This window comes from Raphanus sativus, unplaced genomic scaffold, assembly GCF_000801105.2.
Source record: "Raphanus sativus cultivar WK10039 unplaced genomic scaffold, ASM80110v3 Scaffold1747, whole genome shotgun sequence".
NCBI lineage: Eukaryota > Viridiplantae > Streptophyta > Magnoliopsida > Brassicales > Brassicaceae > Raphanus > Raphanus sativus.
In genome coordinates, this window is record NW_026617056.1 from 84 (window position 1) to 19,608 (window position 19,525).

General features: G+C 36.9%; 4 protein-coding genes and 1 pseudogene across 7 annotated transcripts; 2 read left to right on the forward strand and 3 right to left on the reverse strand.

Moving 5' to 3' along the window:
• Nucleotides 1–584: 584 nt before the first annotated feature.
• Nucleotides 585–3,139, reverse strand: LOC130504708 (pentatricopeptide repeat-containing protein At1g12620-like). The gene is made up of 2 exons (XM_056999335.1): nt 2,858–3,139; nt 585–2,738 (listed from the first exon to the last, which is right to left on the reverse strand). Exon 2 carries the CDS (start codon nt 2,715–2,717, stop codon nt 855–857), a length of 1,863 nt encoding a protein of 620 aa, XP_056855315.1. The 5' UTR covers nt 2,718–2,738; nt 2,858–3,139; the 3' UTR covers nt 585–854.
• Nucleotides 3,140–3,306: 167 nt separating this feature from the next.
• On the reverse strand, nt 3,307–5,737 carry LOC108835147 (pentatricopeptide repeat-containing protein At1g12300, mitochondrial-like; annotated as a pseudogene).
• Nucleotides 5,738–7,269: 1,532 nt separating this feature from the next.
• Nucleotides 7,270–8,186, forward strand: LOC108835148 (ethylene-responsive transcription factor ERF027-like). The gene has a single exon (XM_018608436.2). The coding sequence runs from the start codon at nt 7,416–7,418 to the stop codon at nt 7,992–7,994; it is 579 nt and encodes a 192-aa protein (XP_018463938.1). The 5' UTR covers nt 7,270–7,415; the 3' UTR covers nt 7,995–8,186.
• Nucleotides 8,187–13,445: 5,259 nt separating this feature from the next.
• On the reverse strand, nt 13,446–15,712 carry LOC108822469 (serine/threonine-protein kinase PEPKR2-like). Its single transcript, XM_018595558.2, has 3 exons — nt 14,514–15,712; nt 14,118–14,414; nt 13,446–14,027 (listed from the first exon to the last, which is right to left on the reverse strand). The coding sequence occupies exons 1-3, from the start codon at nt 15,250–15,252 to the stop codon at nt 13,672–13,674; spliced, it is 1,392 nt and encodes a 463-aa protein (XP_018451060.1). The 5' UTR covers nt 15,253–15,712; the 3' UTR covers nt 13,446–13,671.
• Nucleotides 15,713–15,969: 257 nt separating this feature from the next.
• LOC108822471 (E3 ubiquitin-protein ligase At1g12760-like) lies at nt 15,970–18,246 on the forward strand. Of its 4 annotated transcripts, none has more exons than XR_001944878.2 (6): nt 15,970–16,631; nt 17,145–17,267; nt 17,348–17,480; nt 17,557–17,715; nt 17,793–18,033; nt 18,143–18,246. XR_001944878.2 is itself a non-coding variant. In XM_018595561.2 (5 exons), the coding sequence occupies exons 1-5, from the start codon at nt 16,033–16,035 to the stop codon at nt 17,964–17,966; spliced, it is 1,188 nt and encodes a 395-aa protein (XP_018451063.1). In that variant the 5' UTR covers nt 15,970–16,032; the 3' UTR covers nt 17,967–18,246. The 4 variants fall into 4 exon arrangements, 2 of the variants coding, with proteins under 2 accessions (XP_018451063.1, XP_018451064.1); XR_001944879.2 differs by having other exon boundaries at nt 17,148–17,267; XM_018595561.2 differs by having other exon boundaries at nt 17,793–18,246.
• Nucleotides 18,247–19,525: the final 1,279 nt, after the last annotated feature.

Genomic DNA, 19,525 nt, shown 5'->3' on the forward strand with positions numbered 1-19,525 from the left:
AACATATTGTCGTAATTAATAGATGATAGTGACAATGATGAATGTTTAATAATGGTATTACACAAAATGTAGAAATAAATATGTAAACAAAAATATGTAAACAAAAGCCATATGTAAAACTTACTGACAAGAAGACATTATACATGTAGGCAGTAGGCCATTGAGGAATGAGGCCAATACAAAATAAAGACTTCATGCTGTCTCGTGAGTGTCACATGCGCGTGGCCTTCATTCATCATTCATTTCTCTCTTACAGATTTGTCTTAAAAGCGCATTCTGACGTTAACATTTCTAATTATTCAATTATATGTATATCCCGCGTATTATTATTTTACAAAACTTACTAGAATTAAACATGTTTTTTTTGAATTATTACTTTATAAAATATCAAAAGGTATTTTATTAAGAGATCAAACAACATACGTTTTGAGATAAGGTTACAAACAATTCAATGAAGGTTGAATACATTCTAAGTAGTTTTCAGAGTCCATGATGAGTTTACAACATATCCAGATTTTAAATTCTAAGTTATATTTTTTATGGCGTCTGGCATTATAAATTTGAAATTAAGCACAAAACGAATTGCTGTCAAAAGAAAACAATATTAAACGACATGTTAAATTAACACAGTTGTGTTTATGAATATTTCTTCTGCTTTCCATGTTGCATCTCTATGGTCTAATTAGAAGAGATAATATACTAACGTATCAGCTCGTATTCAAAGAAGAAAACATGACAAGAGAAAGTCATGCGAAAGAGAAGACAAGACAGCAGGCTCTGTTTACATGTGTGGAAGAACAAAGTTGGCTTCAAAAACACCAAGGAAGACCTTCTCTTAGATAAAGATCAGACACTCAAGAAAGCATACTCAAAAAGCTTTTGTTCAATCTACCATCTGATAACATATCAATAACCATTTTCATGGTGGAAGCATCTGCAGAGAACCCACACCTCTTCATTTCTTCTATAAGTTCAACTGAAATGGCTACACCACTACCTCCTAGATGAGCTCGGATTATCGTGTTGTATGTACAATCATTTGGCGCAATCCCTTCTTCTTTCATTTTCTTAAACAACATATCTGCTTCACACAACGAGCCTTTCTTACATAGTCCTCCAATCATTATAGTATATGTTTTCACATCAGCCTTCACTCCTTTATGAGGAAGGCTACAAAATAAGTTCCACGCTTCATCAATCTTCCTAGCATTGCACATCCCATGAAGGATGATGTTATATATACCAATATCAAGTTCCATATCACTCTTCCGCAGATCCTCAAATATTTCTAATCCCTTCTCTAGTTTTCCATTCTCACAGAACCCATCTACCAAAATGTTGTACGTCACAAGATCACGATGAACACCTCGAGAAACCATCTCCTCCAAAAGCTCTTGCGCAACATCAAGTCTTCCAGATTGACAAAAACCTTGGATGAGAGTGTTATACGTGACGGTATTGGCAACCACTTCTCTTAGAGACATTCTACGGAAGAGTTCAAGACCATCCTCAACCCGCTTAGCCTTACAATATCCATTTATAATGATATTGTAAGTCACGCTATCAGGACTGCATCCTTTGCTAACCATCAGATCAATCATCTCGTTTGCCTCATCTAGGCCCTGCTTCTCCATGCACAAACCATACATCAAAGAATTATACGTAACCGTATCAGGATCTATACCTCTTGCCATCATCTCATTGTACAGCTCTTTAGCCTCCTTAAGCTTTCCCTCTTTCACAAAAATGTCAATCAATGAACTGAATGTGATGACGTTGGGGATGATTCCCCTTGTGGTCATATCCTTCAACAACTGTGCACCCTCATCAAATCTTCCTGCGTTACAAAACCCTCCTATGAGAGTGTTGTAGGTAATAACATCTGCTTTGATCCCTTTCGTTTCCATCTCATTGAAAAGATTAAGCGCATCTTCAAGTCTACTACCATCTTTGCAAAGACTATCTATAATCATATTGTATGTAACTGCTTCAGGCTTGACCTTCCTATCTTCCATCTTCCTGACCAGATCCAAAGCCAAGGAAGTGTCCCCTGACTTACAAATCCTGTTCAGAATCGGACCGTAAGTAAACTGATCAGGTTGACATCCATTCTCCACCATCCGATCAACCAGCGCCACAGCTTCAGACACTTTACCGTTCAGACAAAGTCCATTGACAAGAGTGTTGAGCGTTACAAGGTTCGGTCTAACCTCTGTTTCCACCATTCTATCAACAATCGCCACAGCTTCTGAAACTCTACCTTGGAGACATAACCCGTTTACCAGAGTTGAATATGTGACAGTGTTGGGCTCGTACCCAAGCTTCAACATCTTGGCCATAGCAGAAAAAGCGAAACCGAGTCTCCGGAGACGGCAGAAGCAGTTGATCATTATGTTCAGAGTGTAGTTGTTATGTAAATTATTACACTGCAGCTCCTCCATCTTCTTGGAGAGATCCAAGACGAGCTCGTACTGTTTCGTCTTGGCGAGAGCACCGAACAGTCTGCTGAAATGTACGATGGTAGGAAGAGGACGAGACAGAACCATGGATCGAAACAGCTCAACAGCGTCGTCTTTCTTGATATCAACGATCCCATTTCTCAACCTCTCTTTGTAAGAAGAGACTTTCTTCGCTTTGCTGAGAGTGGAAGAGGCTCGTTCAGACAAGAACAGAGTACCTGTTTGGAGAAGAAGACGTGTCTGAACAAATCTCTTCATGATCCAACAGAGTACCAATGTCTGCACATTACCACCAGTTTCAAAAACAGTAAACAAAAAAAAAAGATTTAAGCTTTTTAATGAATTCGAGAGTTTTTTTTTTGACAGAACAAAAAACCATAAGCGATTTCTTGTTGTACCTTGAGAAAAATCTAGTCTTTGTCTCTGGAAAAAAGTAGAGACCTTTTCAAATCCAATCAACTGGGTTTCTTGTTGCTTCTATTTCCATGGAGAATCGAAATCTTGTGGTGGCGTCCCCAAATCATAGAGGGGGAAGAATGTAAAATGGAACCAAAGCTCGCAGGAAAAATCAAAACCCAAAGATAAATGCTTTCTTGATATGCTTCTAAAACCGGTCTAATGCGCCGGTTCAGATTAACCGGTTGCCTTGTAACCCCTTCTGCTGCGTTCGGAGTCTTTTACTAGCTGAATCCATTTTTAGTTTAGGATCTGTATGTATTAATATACCAAAACAAAAATGACCTTTCATTCCTTCAGTATGCATATCCTAGCAGCAAGTAGTTCAACAATATTCCGATAACATTTTCTGATTTCAAATGACTTAAAAATCAGAACTAGTAAATAAGCATGATCTATAAAATCTGTGCATAAAAGACTATTGTTCTTTTTTTTTTCCTCAATTAGTGTTACAAGAATTATAACCACAACAAAAGCCAACCCACTTTAGTGAGACAGTGCTAATAGAGAATAACAATAGTGTAGTGAGTGTTGGCCACCTGTGAAACACTGATTAGGTCACTTGTTCTCAAAGTCAAGCTCAAGACTTAGTAGCTAACACATCTGCTTGAAACTCAAAGACGAAAAACATATTACAAAAGAAAGCCAACTGAAAGAGAAGACAACAGGCACTGTTGTTTAGCTTCAAAAACACCAAAGAAGACTTTCTCTTTATAGATTGGATTAGACACTCAAGAAAGCATACTCAAGAAGCTTTTGTTCAATCTCCCATCAGATAACATATCAAATAACCATCTTCATGGTGGAAGCATCTGCAGAGAACCCACACCTCTTCATTTCTTCTATGAGTTCAACTGAAGTGACTACACCACTTCCTCCTAGATGAGCTCGGATTATTGTGTTGTATGTACAGTCGTTTGGCGCAATCCCATCCTCCTCTCCCATCTTTTTAAACAACATATCCGCTTCAGACAACAAGCCTTTCTTACACAGTCCTCCAATCATTATATTGTACGTTTTAACATCAGGCTTCACTCGTTTGCGAGGGAGGCTACAGAATAGATCCCAAGCATCGTCTACCTTACTAGCATTGCACATCCCGTGAATGATGATGTTATATATACCAATACCAGGATCTATTTTACACTTGTGCATTTTATCAAGTATGTCCAATGCTTCTTCTACTTCTCCATTCTCACACAAACCATCAAGCAAAATACCATAAGTCACAACACTGGGTGACACGCCACGAGAGACCATCTCTTGGAAGAGTTCTTTGGCGACATCAAGTTTCCCCGCTTGACAAAACCCCTGGATGAGAGTGCTATATGTGACTGTATTAGCAACCAACCCTCTCAAAGAAACCTCACGGAAAAGTCTCATTCCATCATCAACCCGTTTAGCCTTACAATATCCGTTTAATAAAGTACCATAAGTCACGACACTCGGTTCGCATCCCTTGCTAACCATCATATCCAGCATGTCGTTGGCCTCGTCTAGGCGGTTCTCCATGCACAACCCATATATCAAAGAAGTATATGTAATGGTGTTAGGATCTATACCTCTTGCGACCATCTCATTGTACAGCTCTTTAGCTTCCTTAAGCTTTCCCTCTTTCACAAAACAATCAATCAAAGCACTGAACATGATGACATTGGGGGTGATTCCCCTTGTGATCATATCCCTCAGCAACTCTCCACCCTCATCCCATCTACCAGCGTTACAAAACCCTCCAATGAGAGTGTTGTAGGTGATGACATTTGCTTCGATCCCTTTCGTTTCCATTTCATTGAAAAGGTTAAGCGCATCGTCGAGGTTCCCTTCTTTGCAGAGACTATCAACGACCATACTGTAAAGGACTACGTTAAGCTTCACCTTTGATTCCACGTGTTTTAGCAAGTCCAAAGCCAAGGCAGTGTTCCCCCCAGACTTACAAATGCTGTTCAGCACCGGTCCATAAGTACATGCGTTAGGCTCGCATCCGTGTTCCACCATCCGGTCGACTAGTGCCACAGCTTCGGACACTTGACCTTTGAGAGAAAGTCCATTGACAAGAGTGTTGAGCGTTACGAGGTCTGGCCTAACTTTAATTTCCACCATTCTATCAACAATCGCCACAGCTTCTGAAACTCTACCCTGGAGACATAACCCGTTTACCAAAGTCGAGAACGTGGTCGTGTCAGGCTCATACCCGAGTTTGAGGATCTTTCCCATTACAGAAAAAGCAAAACCGAGTTCCCGGCGCCGGCAGAAGCAGTTGATCATTATGTTAAGAGTGTAGAGTTCGAACGAAACCCCTTTCGTCGCATCCATTTGTTTGCAGAGAGACAGCACGAGATCGTACTGTTTAGTCTTGGCCACGGCGCTGAGCAGTCTATTGAAATCTATGATGGTGGGAAGGGGACGAGATCTGATCATGGAATTGAAGAGCTCAACAGCATCGTCTTTCTTGATCTTGTCAGCAATCCCGTTTCTCAGCTTGTCTCTGTAAGAAACTTCCCTGAGACTAGAAAAGGCTCGTTCAGACAACAAGAATAGAGCAGTTCTGAGATTCAGAGTACATGTCTCGAGAAGACGTGTCTGAACGAATCTCCGCATGAGACCCTATTGGAAGGATTTGAGAAAGCTCTCAACTTTTTTTTTATTAATTACTCGGGTCGCGCGTCCTTTTCACACAGTTAACCAGTGTCTGCACATTACACCCAATTTCACACACAGCAAACAAAAAAGTAGAGACCTTTCAAACCCGATCAGTGAGAATCGAGTTACTTGAAGAAATCGCCGACAAAATCATAGAGGGAAGCTGTAAACAGTATCAAAGCTGACTGAGAAATCAAAAACCCAATGTTGCAATCGAAACCTAAAATCTTGAGATTGATATGCTTATAAAACCGGTTTAATGCACCGGTTCAGATAAACCTGTTGTCATTTACCTTCTGTTTTGTTTGGAGTCTACTACAATTTTTTTTTTTTTTTGGGGTCAAATATTCTAATGAGCCCATATACTAATTTATTAATTCAATTGATAATCTCAGAGCTGAATTCATTTCTGCTTAGTTATATTTTATAATCAGTTGCGGTGTTTCGCAATATGGAATTTATAAGTTGGCTTCATTTTTTTCTCTGGTTACATCACAAATAATTTGCTACTCCCTCCATTTTTTTTTGTATTAAACGTCTTAGAGATTTTTTTTTTTTGTTTCAAAATTCTGTAACGTTTAAATTTTTCTATGTAAAGTAAATTTTTAAATGAGGCAATACCTGATCTTACTGGTTCTTCGTCAGAGCGACAAGATAAAACCAGTAACAATTGTTTTTTGGGTTAATGTTACTAGGCTGACAGGAATACTTCGGGTAACATGTTTCTCTTAGTTTCATATAGGTCTGAATGTTATCACATTCGTATTGTTCCTGGCTAGGTCTTTGTTGTCGTATTATCATGTGAGTTTTCAATTAATATATAGTATTATACAACCAATGATAATATACATTTTATTTTATTATTGGTTAAATTATAATTTGATAAATATACTACTGATATTTTTAATAGAAATTAATTATTTTCTAATTTATGTTCACTATTCTATAACGATTTATATTAAAATGGAGAGAATATTATATAACATTTAGATTACAACAAAATATTAATATTATTTCTAATTTGGATAGAGAATGTAAAATATTTTCATAACTAAAAAATACATGAAAATCAAGAATAATGTACATGTTTTAATTGAAGTATATAGCGGCGGTCATATTTGATTGTAAAATTGATAGTCATAAGATGTAATTGATTGTAAGTTTGTAAAATTCTTAACTATAATATTCTTTTTTTCTTTCTAGGCTATGATTTAGTAAATCTTCGACCATTCTCTTAAATCGGATACGTATCTCACATCAACCTTTTTACTCGTCTCCATCAACCTACTTTGGAACTAATGTTATAAATTTTATGATGATCTTTTTTTGTGCACCAGATTTTATGATGATCAATTTACACCAAACACAAAGTAAGCATTCGTCCCTTCAGTATGCATATCCAAGATGAAGTAGCTCAGCAATATCTCGACACATTTACAATGCCCTCAGCAAATAAGCACGATAAATTACGCAGAATAAGCTATAGTTCGTTTTTTTCTCAATAATCGTCACAAAAATTATAATCACGACAAAGGCCAACCCACTTTCGGCAACCCCTAGTGAGAAAGCGAAAGAGAATAACAATAGTGTGGTGAGTGTTGAGTGTTGACAAAAGATTAACGAAATTATCATTTCATATTTAAACATTAATCTGTCTCACTAAATAAGACACACTGCTTACTTATAATCTCTCTCTATATATATGTGGCTGATGGCACCATATACATGATCCTACGTACCAAATGACCCTTTAGCTCTTAGCTCAAAACTTCTTCATCTTTTTAAAATAATTTGCTACCACAACACGTGTGAAGAAACCTTTCTTCTCTTGCTTCTCACTATATACTAAACAATAATTCAATGGCTACTACCGGCTTAGCTAGCCGAAAAAAGGATCCGGTATACCGAGGAATCCGATGCCGGAGCGGGAAATGGGTCTGCGAGATCCGTGAGCCGAAGAAGACAACTCGAATCTGGCTCGGAACATACCCCACGGCAGAGATGGCAGCCGCTGCTTACGACGTGGCTGCTATTGCTCTTAAAGGTAGAGATGCCGTCTTGAACTTCCCAGGATCTGCCCGGTCATACCCGGTTCCCTTGTCATCATCCGCAGCGGATATTCGAAGCGCTGCGGCCGCGGCTGCCTCCATTAAGGGGTGTGAGAGAGAGGAGGAGAAGGACAAGACACAAAAGAATAGTAGTAGTTTCTCAACGTCAAGAACAAGTGATCATTTCCACGTACATGATCATGACATGATGGCGTCTTCCTCGACATGGTGTGGGACAGAGTTCATGGACGAAGAAGAATTCTTGAATATGCCTAATTTGCTGGCTGATATGGCGGAAGGGATGATGGTTGAGCCGCCGTCATGGATAGGTTCTCGTCCAGCGAATGATTCGCCGGAGAATTCAAATGATGAGGACTTGTGGGGCTACTGATAAGTGATAAGTGATCGGTTGTTTTGTGTAATCCATGTATATGTAATCACCAGTCTTGTTCTTGATTTTTTTTGTATTAAGTACTAGTATGTCACTTATGTGAAATATATTTATCAAATCATATGTTTAATTAAATGTGTTCTTGTGGAAGTAGGGTTTCGGTTTTCTTGGATGTTTGTTGGCTTAATTAGCTTTATGGTAGTGCTCTTTTTTTATACTTACTTCAGCTTCTTAGTTTAATTTTGTTCATTAGGATGAGTTTATGAATAATATCAGCCACTCATTGTACATGCTTCTTGTTAAACCACAAAACTCCTAATACTACGTTGTTATATATCTCTTAAGGTGAAACATACAAACGGGTGTTAATAATTAACATATTAGTTTATTCCCAAACTTAACGCCGCATTTTATTAGAACCAGATCTAAGAATTCGAGAACTAAACATTTCTTGAAAAACTTTAGTAACAGTTTTTTTTTTTCAAAATTTGGGAGCTGATACATATGTAAAAAAATTCTGATATTTTTGGAGTTTAAAACCAATGTGTCACTTGCTTATATCCCGATCCAAACGTGTTGAGTTATATATGATCTTTGTTGGTTTGTATCGACTCTTCTTCAAACTCGATGAGATGCCTAACTAGTTATTTTGACTTATTATTTCATAATCATTGTTTTCTACACACCCAACATATATCTATCTATTTCCTCGCTACAAAATCAATCTAGCGATCAAAATTCCACTTAACTCATCATGTAGTGATATATTTTCCATATCATCACATGTATGGCATGTATCAATTGTTTGATTGATGTTTGTTTCTACTTTCCACATATTAATTTGTCTAGTGTTCCTTTTGAAAAGTTTTGATGTGTCGAATTTCCTTTTTTAGATATGTCTTTGTTGTAAAGATTGTGCCATATATGTATAAACATGATAATGTATTCTTACTTGGACCTTGTTTGTCGTTTTCTTTCTTAGTCATTTTTGTCGTTTCTTTCGTAGTTTCCTCTTGTGAAAAAGTTATGTTTCATCTCTGTATAAGTTCGTAACACTTTCTTGCTAAAGAGAGATAAATATTTTTGGCACTTGAGTTAATTTAAATCAGTATCTATATATTGTAGTAACTTTTTTTTTGAAAACTCATATTGTAGTAACTTACTCCATTCGTTTCAAATTTTGTACCATTTTAACAGTTTACACAGAACTTAAGAAAATTGTCTGAAAATTTTATTATATTTATAGAAAAATCAATTCTTGTAATTATGTTCTATTAAAATGTATTTAACGTTAAATTTTGTATTTCTGTCAAAATATACGTTTAACAATTGAAAACAGTATTTGTTATATATTGCATAAGATAAATAAAACAACAGATGTGAAATAGAGTAATTTGAACATATCTAATCACAATCACAAGCTTCTATAGATGATATACATTAAATATTAAATCTGATTTAACAACATGAATTACTACTGATTACTGAAATGCTGGTTAATAATCTAACGCCAAAAAGTTGGTCCGAAATAGTTTTAACACAAAAGGAAAATTATCAATATATATAAGAGTTATTCTTGGGTTCACCTCCTAGGGTGAACCTTTAGGTTCATCAACCAATAGAAACTTATTATCTTAGACTGAGTATCTTTTAAAAAAGGAAATAAAATAATTGTCAAATTGCATTATGTTTTTAAAATAAATGTAAAATAAGTAAAAATAGTAATTAACAAAAAACGAATTTTTGAAAAATAATTTTAAATTCGCCAGCAAAAAACTATACCCTAAACCCTAATCCTAACCCCTAAACCTTTGGTTAACCCAACCCCTAAACCCTTGGATAAATCATAAACTCTAATTCATAAATATGAAACTCTAAATCATAAAAACACTGTATTTTTTAATTCTAAATCTCAAACCTTTAGATAAATTCTAAACCTTAAGATTTATATATAGTTTTTTAAAATACATTTATACAATTACTATTACTTTTATTTATTTTTATTTTTTTATTTTAAAACATAATATAACTGACAATTATTTTTGAGAAATTCTTGGGTTCACCCCTAGAGTGAACCTTTAGGTTCACCCAACCAATAGAATTTCGTTATTTCATATTCAGTATCTTTTAAAAAAGGAAACAAAATATTGTCAAGTTTTATTATATTTTTAAAATAAAAATAAAAATAAATAAAAAATAATAATAATTACAAACAAAAACACGTTTAAAAATTATATTTTTAATACCGTCAACCAACACTAAACCCTAAATCCTAAATCTTAAACCCTTGGGTAAACCCTAAACCCTTGGTAAATCCAAAACACTTGGATAAATTCTAAATCCTAGAGTTTATGATTTATCCAAGGATTTATGGTTTATCCAAGGGTTTAGGGTTTAGTATTTAGGGTTTAGGGTTTAGTATTTAGGGTTTAGTGTTTTGCCGATTGTGTTAAAAGTATATTTTTAAAAAAATCAAAAGATTTAGGATTTATCCAAGGGTTTACCATGGGTTTAGGGTTTATGATTTAGGGTTTAGGGTTTAATATTTTGTTGACGGTATTTTAAATATAAATTTTTTTTTTTGCTACTATTATTATTTTCTATTTATTTTTTATTTTAAAAACATAATAAAACTTGATAATATTTTGTTTTCTTTTTTAATAGATACTGAATATGAAATAACGAAATTCTATTGGTTGGGTGAACCTAAATGTTCACTCTAGGGGTGAACCCAAGTATTTCTCATTATTTTTGTTTCTTTTTTCAAAAGATACTCAATCTAAAATAACTAATTCCTATTGGTTGGTAAACCTAAATATTCACACTATGGGGTAAATCCAAGAAAAAGTCTATGTATAATCTTACCTGAAACGGACAAAGTTATTAATTAGAGAGGTGACCATGTGCTTTTTCTTTAATCATATCCGTCACTAAGTAGTACAGAGCTTTAGCTTTTCACAACTTTTTAATATTATATTTTAAAATCACATAATGAATTAACTTAATGGGTTTCTGACTTTCTTGTTTTTACATATGGTGTAACTAAAGGTATGGGTCGGTCCAAATATGTGTGCCTTTTGTTTTAAAGGATGATTTATAGAGAGAAGATTTGTATTGTTTATATATTTAGAAGAAGAATTAAGAATTAATTACTAACATTTACTTGGCTGATCTCTTCCAAGTTCCACCAAATCTTTAACCTCTATATATATTCCCATTTTTCTCTTTTGATCAGTTGTCGGTGTGTACAACTATAGTAGCCATCTTTTAAATAGATATTGTCGTTGAAGACGATGCTAATTTGATTTTATTTCAAAATTATAAACACTCATAACAAAATTTAATTGTTGCTAAAGTGTCACTTTTATAACTGCTGTATTGCTTTTGTTTTGCGACAAAAATCCATTGTACCAGTTCCAGAATTCATGAGGTGCTCCCGTGCTCTTTCAAGCATATTTTCTTGACTAACAATCATCAGTAATAAATGCCTCTATGCTGCCAGAACTATCGTAGGACTTATTCAACTACTTTCAACATCTTGAAAATCATTTTATCGTAGCTATGATTTGAGTTCAAGTTTTTCATACAAAAACGTAATTTTCAAGTTCATCTATCCGAAAAGAAGCAATTCACAGATTTTGGTTTTGGATATTCTTTGTAAGTCATACGAAAAAGTATTTTATTATGATGAGTCCATCAAGTTAATTTACAGTCATCAATCACAAGTAGAATCATAGGCCATGTTGTGATGAGCCAATCAAATTATTTTATTATAAACTATTTTTTTCGAAAAAATTAATCCTAAAAGACAAGAGATACAATATAATTTCTTACTGTGCTTTCGTTGTGCATTTGATTTCGCTTATTCGACTCTAATGTTATCTTTTCAGTTTTGTTAAGCATTTTTCATTATGGCTGTTATATTTGGTAAATTTTTTCTTAATATATGTAAAGCTATATAAAGTCCATGTTGTTTATGATAAAACAGATTTGTTTATGGTAAATCTGACCAAAGATGGCAAAAGAGATTCACATAGTTGCAAAGGATTTGACACTTTTTTCATTTTGTTAGTACTTCAAAAATTACACATCCGGACTCCCATTATTGAGTGTGGTTTAATGCAAGACTGTTACATTTCTTTCTTTTGATATTTTCTTCCCAAAACTATTTAGAAATGTCTAACTTGTTCATGAAATCTGTAGTTTTCTAAGCAACTAATATTTCCTTTGCATTTTGTATAAGAATAGAAACTGGAACTGGCATATTCCTTTTAGAGAAAATGTATCTCATCTTATTCATTCTTGTCTTTGTTTGATATTGATAGGCAAATTTATGTAGAACTTCATATAATTTTTGGTTTTAAATTTATGCATGGGAAAATAAGCAAAATTCTAAATTATTGGTTTATATATTTTGATTGATTTAGAATTTCATGTAGCATTTATAAATCCAAGTAAAATATACAGATTTTCAAATTCTTTCGGATTAGTATTTATAAACCTGGAGATTTTCCTTCGAATTTGAGTCTTTGTATTTTTAACAAAGAAATCTATATAAATTCATTCAAATCCATTAAAAAAAATCTATTAGTAAATCTGTATGATTGAATAACACTTGATTTGAATTAAAATTTATAGATCATTAAACCAACAATACATGATTTTAATATGAATTGTAAAATTATAGATCCAACAACACTAGATTTAATTTAGATTTTCAAATCTATTAAAATACACTAACCAATAACCCTCCGTTAAGCTTAGGAAAGTTAAAGACCGTGTGAATTCATCCTCGAACGTATGCTCCAACAAAAACTAAAAGCAATATTAGTTATTTTATTATGATTAAAATTAATATCTACACATGGAAGATATGAACTAATATAATTTGTATTACCACTATATTCAATCCAAATAAATAACTATTCAAATACTTGTGTCACAAGCAAATCAACAAATGAAATTGTCGAAACCCTAAAACTTAGAACTGAAAAAAGGATGTTTAATATTATTGTGATATCATATATGATCATAACTAGTCCTCCAATAAATCGATATGGTTCAATCCCTCCACCGTAAGCAATAGAACAAAAGCCAAAACAATAATGCCAAATGACCAGGGGCTACCTCTCTGCAGTGCTGATCTGGGCAGCTACATTTTCAACTATTTCCCAAGAAGGTTCAGCGTCCCAACGGAAGGGATGTTAAATCTGTTGTGGCCAATGCTCGAACCAGCCTCTCTGCAGTGCTGATCTGGGCAGCCACATTCTCAACTATCTCCCAACAGGGTCCAGCGTTCCAACGGAAGGGATGTTAAATCTGTTGTGGCCAATGCTCGAATCCAGGCGGCAGACAGTACAGCTGTACCTTCTTTACCACCAAGCTATGAGCACTTGGTTGTTTTGTAAGAGTTTGTTTGAAACATGTATAATGAGATGAAGATGAGCTAGCTAGGGAGAACAAAGACGTTTTTAATTACAAAATCGAATCAAACATTTTAATGAGAGTATTCTATTTACATGATCTGTACAACATAGTGAGAAATTTAGAAGGTAAGATCAGATCAAATCCAACAATTAGAGGACATAATAAAAAAAAAGCCACTAAGATCATCATGTCACGTGTGACTGACTAGGAGACTTGGTAAAATCCCATGGGTGTGAAGCTGGTTTTTGTGTCAGAAGGCTCGACAGAGTGTATTAGCCGTGGCCAAGTTAGAAGAGTGTTGCTGTTCAGTTGGACTATAGACTCTGCTTCTCTTTGGTTCTGAGATCCTCACGTTGGAGATAGCAACCACAAGCACATCCACCACACCGCTCTCATCTTCTTCTTCCTCCTCCTCTGTGTTGGAGAATGAATCAGTCTGTGAATCAGATGTTGTCTTCTTCTCTATGTTAGTTCCGTCTAGGTCAACTTTCTCCATCAAACTGCGAATCTGGAGACATGGAGGAGGTCCTGCTTGACCCTTGTGCTTCGACTTGATACACATCGTCTTGAGTGTCCTGTCTGTGTAAAAGAGTATCCATGGATGCCCTGAAACATACAAGTGAAGATATGTTAAGCATTAAACAAGGACAGAGACACAAGTCCATGCTGCAACTTAAAAGAGATTAAGAGGCTTACTTAGCACTTCATCCGCTGTGATTCTGGCAGATTCTTCCCTTGTTAGCATTCTTGACAATAGATCACGGGCTGGTTTGGACACGGACTCCCACACACCCGAGTTGAAATCAAGCTTCAATTTCTTTATTGCATCGAAAATGGCGTCCAGAGAGTCCCCCTTGAAAGGGAGTACACCAGACAAGAGAGCGTATAAGAGCACTCCTGCACTCCAAATGTCGACTTTCTCTGAATAGTTTTCAGAAATAACTTCAGGTGCAACATAAGCAGGACTTCCTGCCAATCCAGACAACGTTTGACCTGTAAAAAAAAAACAAATGAACAAATATATAAGTTTAAACCTTGACAGCTCCATAGGAAAGGGCCAAACTCTGATCTCAAGTAGAATATTATTTAAACCTTTTGCAAGTCTCATGGCAAGCCCAAAATCAGCAAGCTGAATCTTCCCAGCAGCTGTGAGGAGAATATTCTCAGGTTTTACATCTCTATGCACAACTCCCATCTCGTGGCAATAACTGATAACCAGCATAAGATCCTTGAATACATTAGCTGCTCGCTGCTCAGAATACTTCCCCTCCTTAACCATCTGATCAACCAAACGTCCACCGGAACACAGCTCCATCACAAGATGAAAACAATCCGACTCTTCGTACACAGCATGCAGCGTGACAACCCGAGGATGACCAGACAGATGCTGCATTATCTCAATCTCCCTGTGAACAGTCTCCTCCCCCTTTTTCAGAGTCTTACAAGCAAAATCCATCCCGTTACTCCTCGACCTACAGATCCTCACCGATCCGAATTTGCCTTTCCCAATACTAGGACCGAAGACATAGTCATCTTCTATCTTGTTCTTCCTACCAGTCTGCGTGGAGACATCAATGCAACCTATCTTCCTCTTCAGACCTCTCCCTGACGAAACCAGAGACGATGCACCACAGGGAGGTGCGGTAGCAACGCCAGCGAGTCGTCTCTTAAAGGAACCAACAGAGTCCTCCTCGACGGTATCACTCTCCTTGCACCGCTTCTTAAGTCTAGCGTAACCTTCTAAAGAGAAGTGTGATCTGAAGTTGGATGATCGTGACAATGATAACTTCTCTGAACCATCAGTTTCACTACCTTTCCGCTTCTTCCTCATCTAAAGAGGAAAAGACAGCAGCTTTCAGTGACTAATAAACTCCCCCACAGATTTTCCCGCGAAAATAAGTAACTTTCCGGGAATGTGAGATCGAAACTGCAAAACTCTACACTCAATTGCTTGATCGAACTATAGAAAGAGGATCAAGCACGGAAACTAGGCAGCTAACGAACCTTAGTAATCACCAAAAAGCGTCCTTTCTCCCGATCAGAAAGACCCAATGGATCGAATTGAAGAACTGGTACAGAATCGAACCTCGAGAAATCAAGTGAGTAGGGAAGATCGAAACCCTAGCAATCTCGACGAAGTGATGATATTTGGGGGAAAAAGCAATTAGCGTGAATCAAGTAGCAGATCTTCGTTAGAAGAAGGATATAACGAGATTGTGTGATGTGTATATATATATCTCTAGACCGGTGCAATGTCGTCCTGAGAAAACCGGTTTATGATTGAACCTTCGTTCTTGTTGACGAAGATGATGTGGTTCACTTCTGAATTTAAAAAATTACAAAAGCCCAATAACATCTCAAAAGGTGATGGAATCTTCGCCACGTTTTTCGCGGGCCTAAATTAAAATTGATAATTTCAGACACATTTATTGTAAGTTTTGTAAAGTAATAATAAACCCCGGTTACGTGTCTTGTTGTTGACTGTTGACTAATTGAACCACATGAAATGAAACTGTTAAGTGATTTTACATTCAAAAATATTATTATGACGTAACGCTACACCAATTTCATCGAATTAGGTTATTTTGGGGAAGAATCTAGGAAAAAAAAAATGTCAACGGAGACTACGGAGAATTCATCATCATCAGCTCGCCGTCTCTCCTCCGACGCCATCGATCAATCACCGTTGCTTTCGAGCGGCGATGAAAACGAAGGAAACAACGGAGGAGGAGGAGGAGGTTCCGGGAACGGACGGAGATCCGTGAGGAGACAAGGGCTGAGGGAAGCGGCGAGGTTTCTAAGCCGGGCGAGCAGCGGCGGAGGACGCGGCGCGACGCGTGAGCGGTCTGTGATCGTGAGGGAGGCCGCGGCGGAGCAGTTGGAGGAGAGGCAGAGCGATTGGGCCTACTCGAGGCCCGTCGTGGTGCTTGACATCGTGTGGAATTTGGCGTTTGTCTCGGTGGCTGCGGCTGTTCTGGTGATGAGCAGGAATGAGCATCCGGTCATGCCGCTTAGGGTTTGGCTATTTGGGTATGCGTTGCAGTGCGTGCTGCATATGGTTTGTGTGTGTGTTGAGTATAGGAGGAGGAACAGGATGAGGACTAATAGAAGGACTCCTTCTTCGTCGTCTTCGTCTTCTTCCTCCATGGAGGAAGATGCTTTGGTTTCAAGGAGGAACTCAGATGAGCAGCTGGAGAGTGAAGGCAGCAGGTATATGGCTAGACTTCTTCTGTCCTTAAGCAGATCAGTTGTTTTCCTGAAGATTTTTTTTTTTTTTTTTTGTATTTTGACAAAGCGTCTGTCTTTTCAGCCCCTTGATGCATGTTACAATCTAATTTTGACAAAGCGTTTGACTTGTGTGAGCTTGCTTTGGCTTGGTAGTCTTAATAAAAGATAGGCTTTTGTTGCATGTTTAAGTTGTGGGTTTTAGTAACTGGTGAAGATTTGATGTGATACTTATCACTTAGAAGGTTTAGTTTTGGTTTGGATGATCAAATGCCTTGCTTACTTGCATGGTCTTCCCCATATTTGTACCTTTTAGACAAAGCGTCTATCTTTTCTCTTCCTTGATGCATGTTGACAAACTAGTTCGCTCCTTTCTTATAACACAAAATAAGGAAACAATACACTGAGTCAGCATGTCCGTGCTACAATTTATCCTTTTCTATTACACATTCGAAAAGGTCTCGGATTGTTTTCTTATCTTACTTTGTGTTTCCAAAGCAGTGTTGCGAAGCATCTGGAATCTGCCAACACAATGTTCTCATTTATTTGGTGGATCATTGGGTTCTACTGGGTATCTGCTGGTGGCCAAGAGTTAGCGCAAGAATCCCCGCGGATTTACTGGTTTCTTCTTCTTTCTTCCATCTCTTATATCTTTAGTAATTGATTTATCTTTTAGTGTCTGAATGCCTTGCTTATTTTAGGTTGTCTATCGTCTTCCTGGGTTTCGATGTGTTCTTTGTTGTCTTCTGTTTTGCGTTGGCCTGCGTTATTGGAATTGCTGTTTGCTGCTGCCTTCCATGCATCATCGCAGTTTTGTACGCTGTCGCAGATCAGGTACTTTCTCACAACCAATTCATCTTATATCCTAAGTCTTGCTATTTGTTTTCAACACGACAAAATGGAGAAACAGGAAGGGGCGTCAAAAGAAGACATTGAGCAGCTCACCAAATTCAAGTTTCGAAAAGTTGGTGGTGTCAACAAACACGCTGGTGATGAAGCCCAAGAGGGGATAATGACCGAGTGTGGTACAGATTCACCCCTTGAACATACCATTCTGCAGGAGGATGCAGTAAGTGTAGAGTATCATCTTATATAATTACATTATTAATACTATTGCCTCCTGATTCTTATAGTTCTGAATTGTAGGAATGTTGCATCTGTCTCTCTGCGTATGAAGATGGAACCGAACTAAGGGAACTTCCTTGTGGCCATCATTTCCACTGCTCATGCGTAGACAAATGGCTGTACATAAACGCCACTTGCCCACTCTGCAAATACAACATCCTCAAGAGCAGCAACTTGGACCGTGAGGAAGTCTAGAAGAAACAGATTTGCATATTCATGACCCCACACAAACATTTGATCAGGAAACTTGGGGGGTCCAGAGGTAAAAAAAACGACTGGTGTTTTTGGATATAATGCATTGTTTGTGATAATGATATCTATACAAATGATTTTACTTTTGTCTGTTTTATTTTGATTTTTTTTGGAATCAGGTCTGTACATGTATATATCTATGCTCTTTCACTTGCAACCACTCTTTTGTATCACCTCTCTGTATCATGGATCTTTCATCATTTGGAGACTGGTCATTGAAGCTTTTGATCTTTGAGTTGATAAGTTTTTCGAGGGTTAAGTCCTGTTTATTCTAATTCTTAAGAACCTTTGCTGATTAGTTCTGATATTACCATCACATCAAGCTCAACTTGAATTTTTCTTTGGATGAAACGGTGCATTAGAGCAACTTGAACTGAAACTGATCCAACACAACCCCGATTTAACCGGAGTTTTTACCAAACCAAGTTAGATCGGATTTAACTGTAACAAACAGACAAAAAGCGACCAATGCAGACCGAAATATGACGGTCGTAATCCAAATTGTTCATATATTTTTTTTATCTAACCGATTAGTATGTTTGCGTGACGGTACCAACACTGGATTAAACCAATTCCGATATGGTTTGAACCAACCAAAATCGATATTGCCTTTATTTATTTATTGGGTCCGGTTCGGTTCAGTTTAGAGTAGGCCTAGTTTAGAGCACTGCCTTAACTTGTTGCCTCGGCCACTGCCTTAATTTCTCGTCTCAGGAGATTATTTGTTGGTAACTTTTTATCTAGAAGCTCTAGTGTTTGAATTTTACGTTAGCCATTTAGATTGCTCTTCCAATGACTTTGCTTATTGGGTGATTGCTGATGCTTTTTTCATGCCTGCAAGGTGTTCGACGAATTGCCTCATTGGTTCCTTAGGCCTTTTTTCTTAATATTGTTTAAGCGTTTTAGAATCTGATATCTCATTTGATTTAGACTAGTGTGCTAGATTTTTAGAATACCTCCTCCTCTACAGATTGTCTGCCGATTTCACAAAGCTTTTGGCTTTTATTTTAGCTTTTTCAATGTATCTGATGCGGATTTTATGTACTTTTGTAGGCTGTCCTGAGCGAATGCGGTTAAAAAGAGGCTTTCTTTCTTGTTAACCAAGCACAGGCGAGTGACATGGCTGTAACACTTGATTAAACCAATTCCGGGATGCTTTAAACCAATCAAAATTGAACTGGTTTGGTCAATACTCTGTGGTCTTTTCTTTTGTCCGTATCTCTTTCGACAGTGAGTTCAGGTTTGAGCTGGGAAAAGGGTCGATTCAGCAGTTGCGATGGTGTTGATGGTGCGGAGTGCTAAAGCTTTGAGATATGTTCATCCTCGTTTCATGCAGACAGCTGCTCTGACAACTGCTTTATTCAACAGCCGACACGAGTTCTTCTTGTCTTGCTGCGAAAGAGGCTTCTCTAGTCTCAGCAGCGACAGAAACCTCTCTTACAAAGAGAGATTAAGAAGTGGGCTTGTTGGTATTAAGAAAGATGATGCAGTTCATCTCTTCC

Excerpts from the sequence above, each read along its gene's own strand:
- LOC108822471 (XM_018595561.2), top strand. The coding sequence starts at position 16,033 with ATGTCAACGGAGACTACGGAGAATTCATCATCATCAGCTCGCCGTCTC. Across the intron at positions 16,632-17,144 it reads CTGGAGAGTGAAGGCAGCAG|CAGTGTTGCGAAGCATCTGG; the intron begins GTATATGGCTAG and ends GTGTTTCCAAAG. Across the intron at positions 17,481-17,556 it reads TGTACGCTGTCGCAGATCAG|GAAGGGGCGTCAAAAGAAGA; the intron begins GTACTTTCTCAC and ends ATGGAGAAACAG.
- LOC108822469 (XM_018595558.2), bottom strand. The coding sequence starts at position 15,252 with ATGAGGAAGAAGCGGAAAGGTAGTGAAACTGATGGTTCAGAGAAGTTA. Across the intron at positions 14,415-14,513 it reads TGCCATGAGACTTGCAAAAG|GTCAAACGTTGTCTGGATTG; the intron begins GTTTAAATAATA and ends TTTTTTTTACAG. Across the intron at positions 14,028-14,117 it reads CACAGCGGATGAAGTGCTAA|GGCATCCATGGATACTCTTT; the intron begins GTAAGCCTCTTA and ends TGTATGTTTCAG.
- LOC130504708 (XM_056999335.1), bottom strand. The coding sequence starts at position 2,717 with ATGAAGAGATTTGTTCAGACACGTCTTCTTCTCCAAACAGGTACTCTG.
- LOC108835148 (XM_018608436.2), top strand. The coding sequence starts at position 7,416 with ATGGCTACTACCGGCTTAGCTAGCCGAAAAAAGGATCCGGTATACCGA.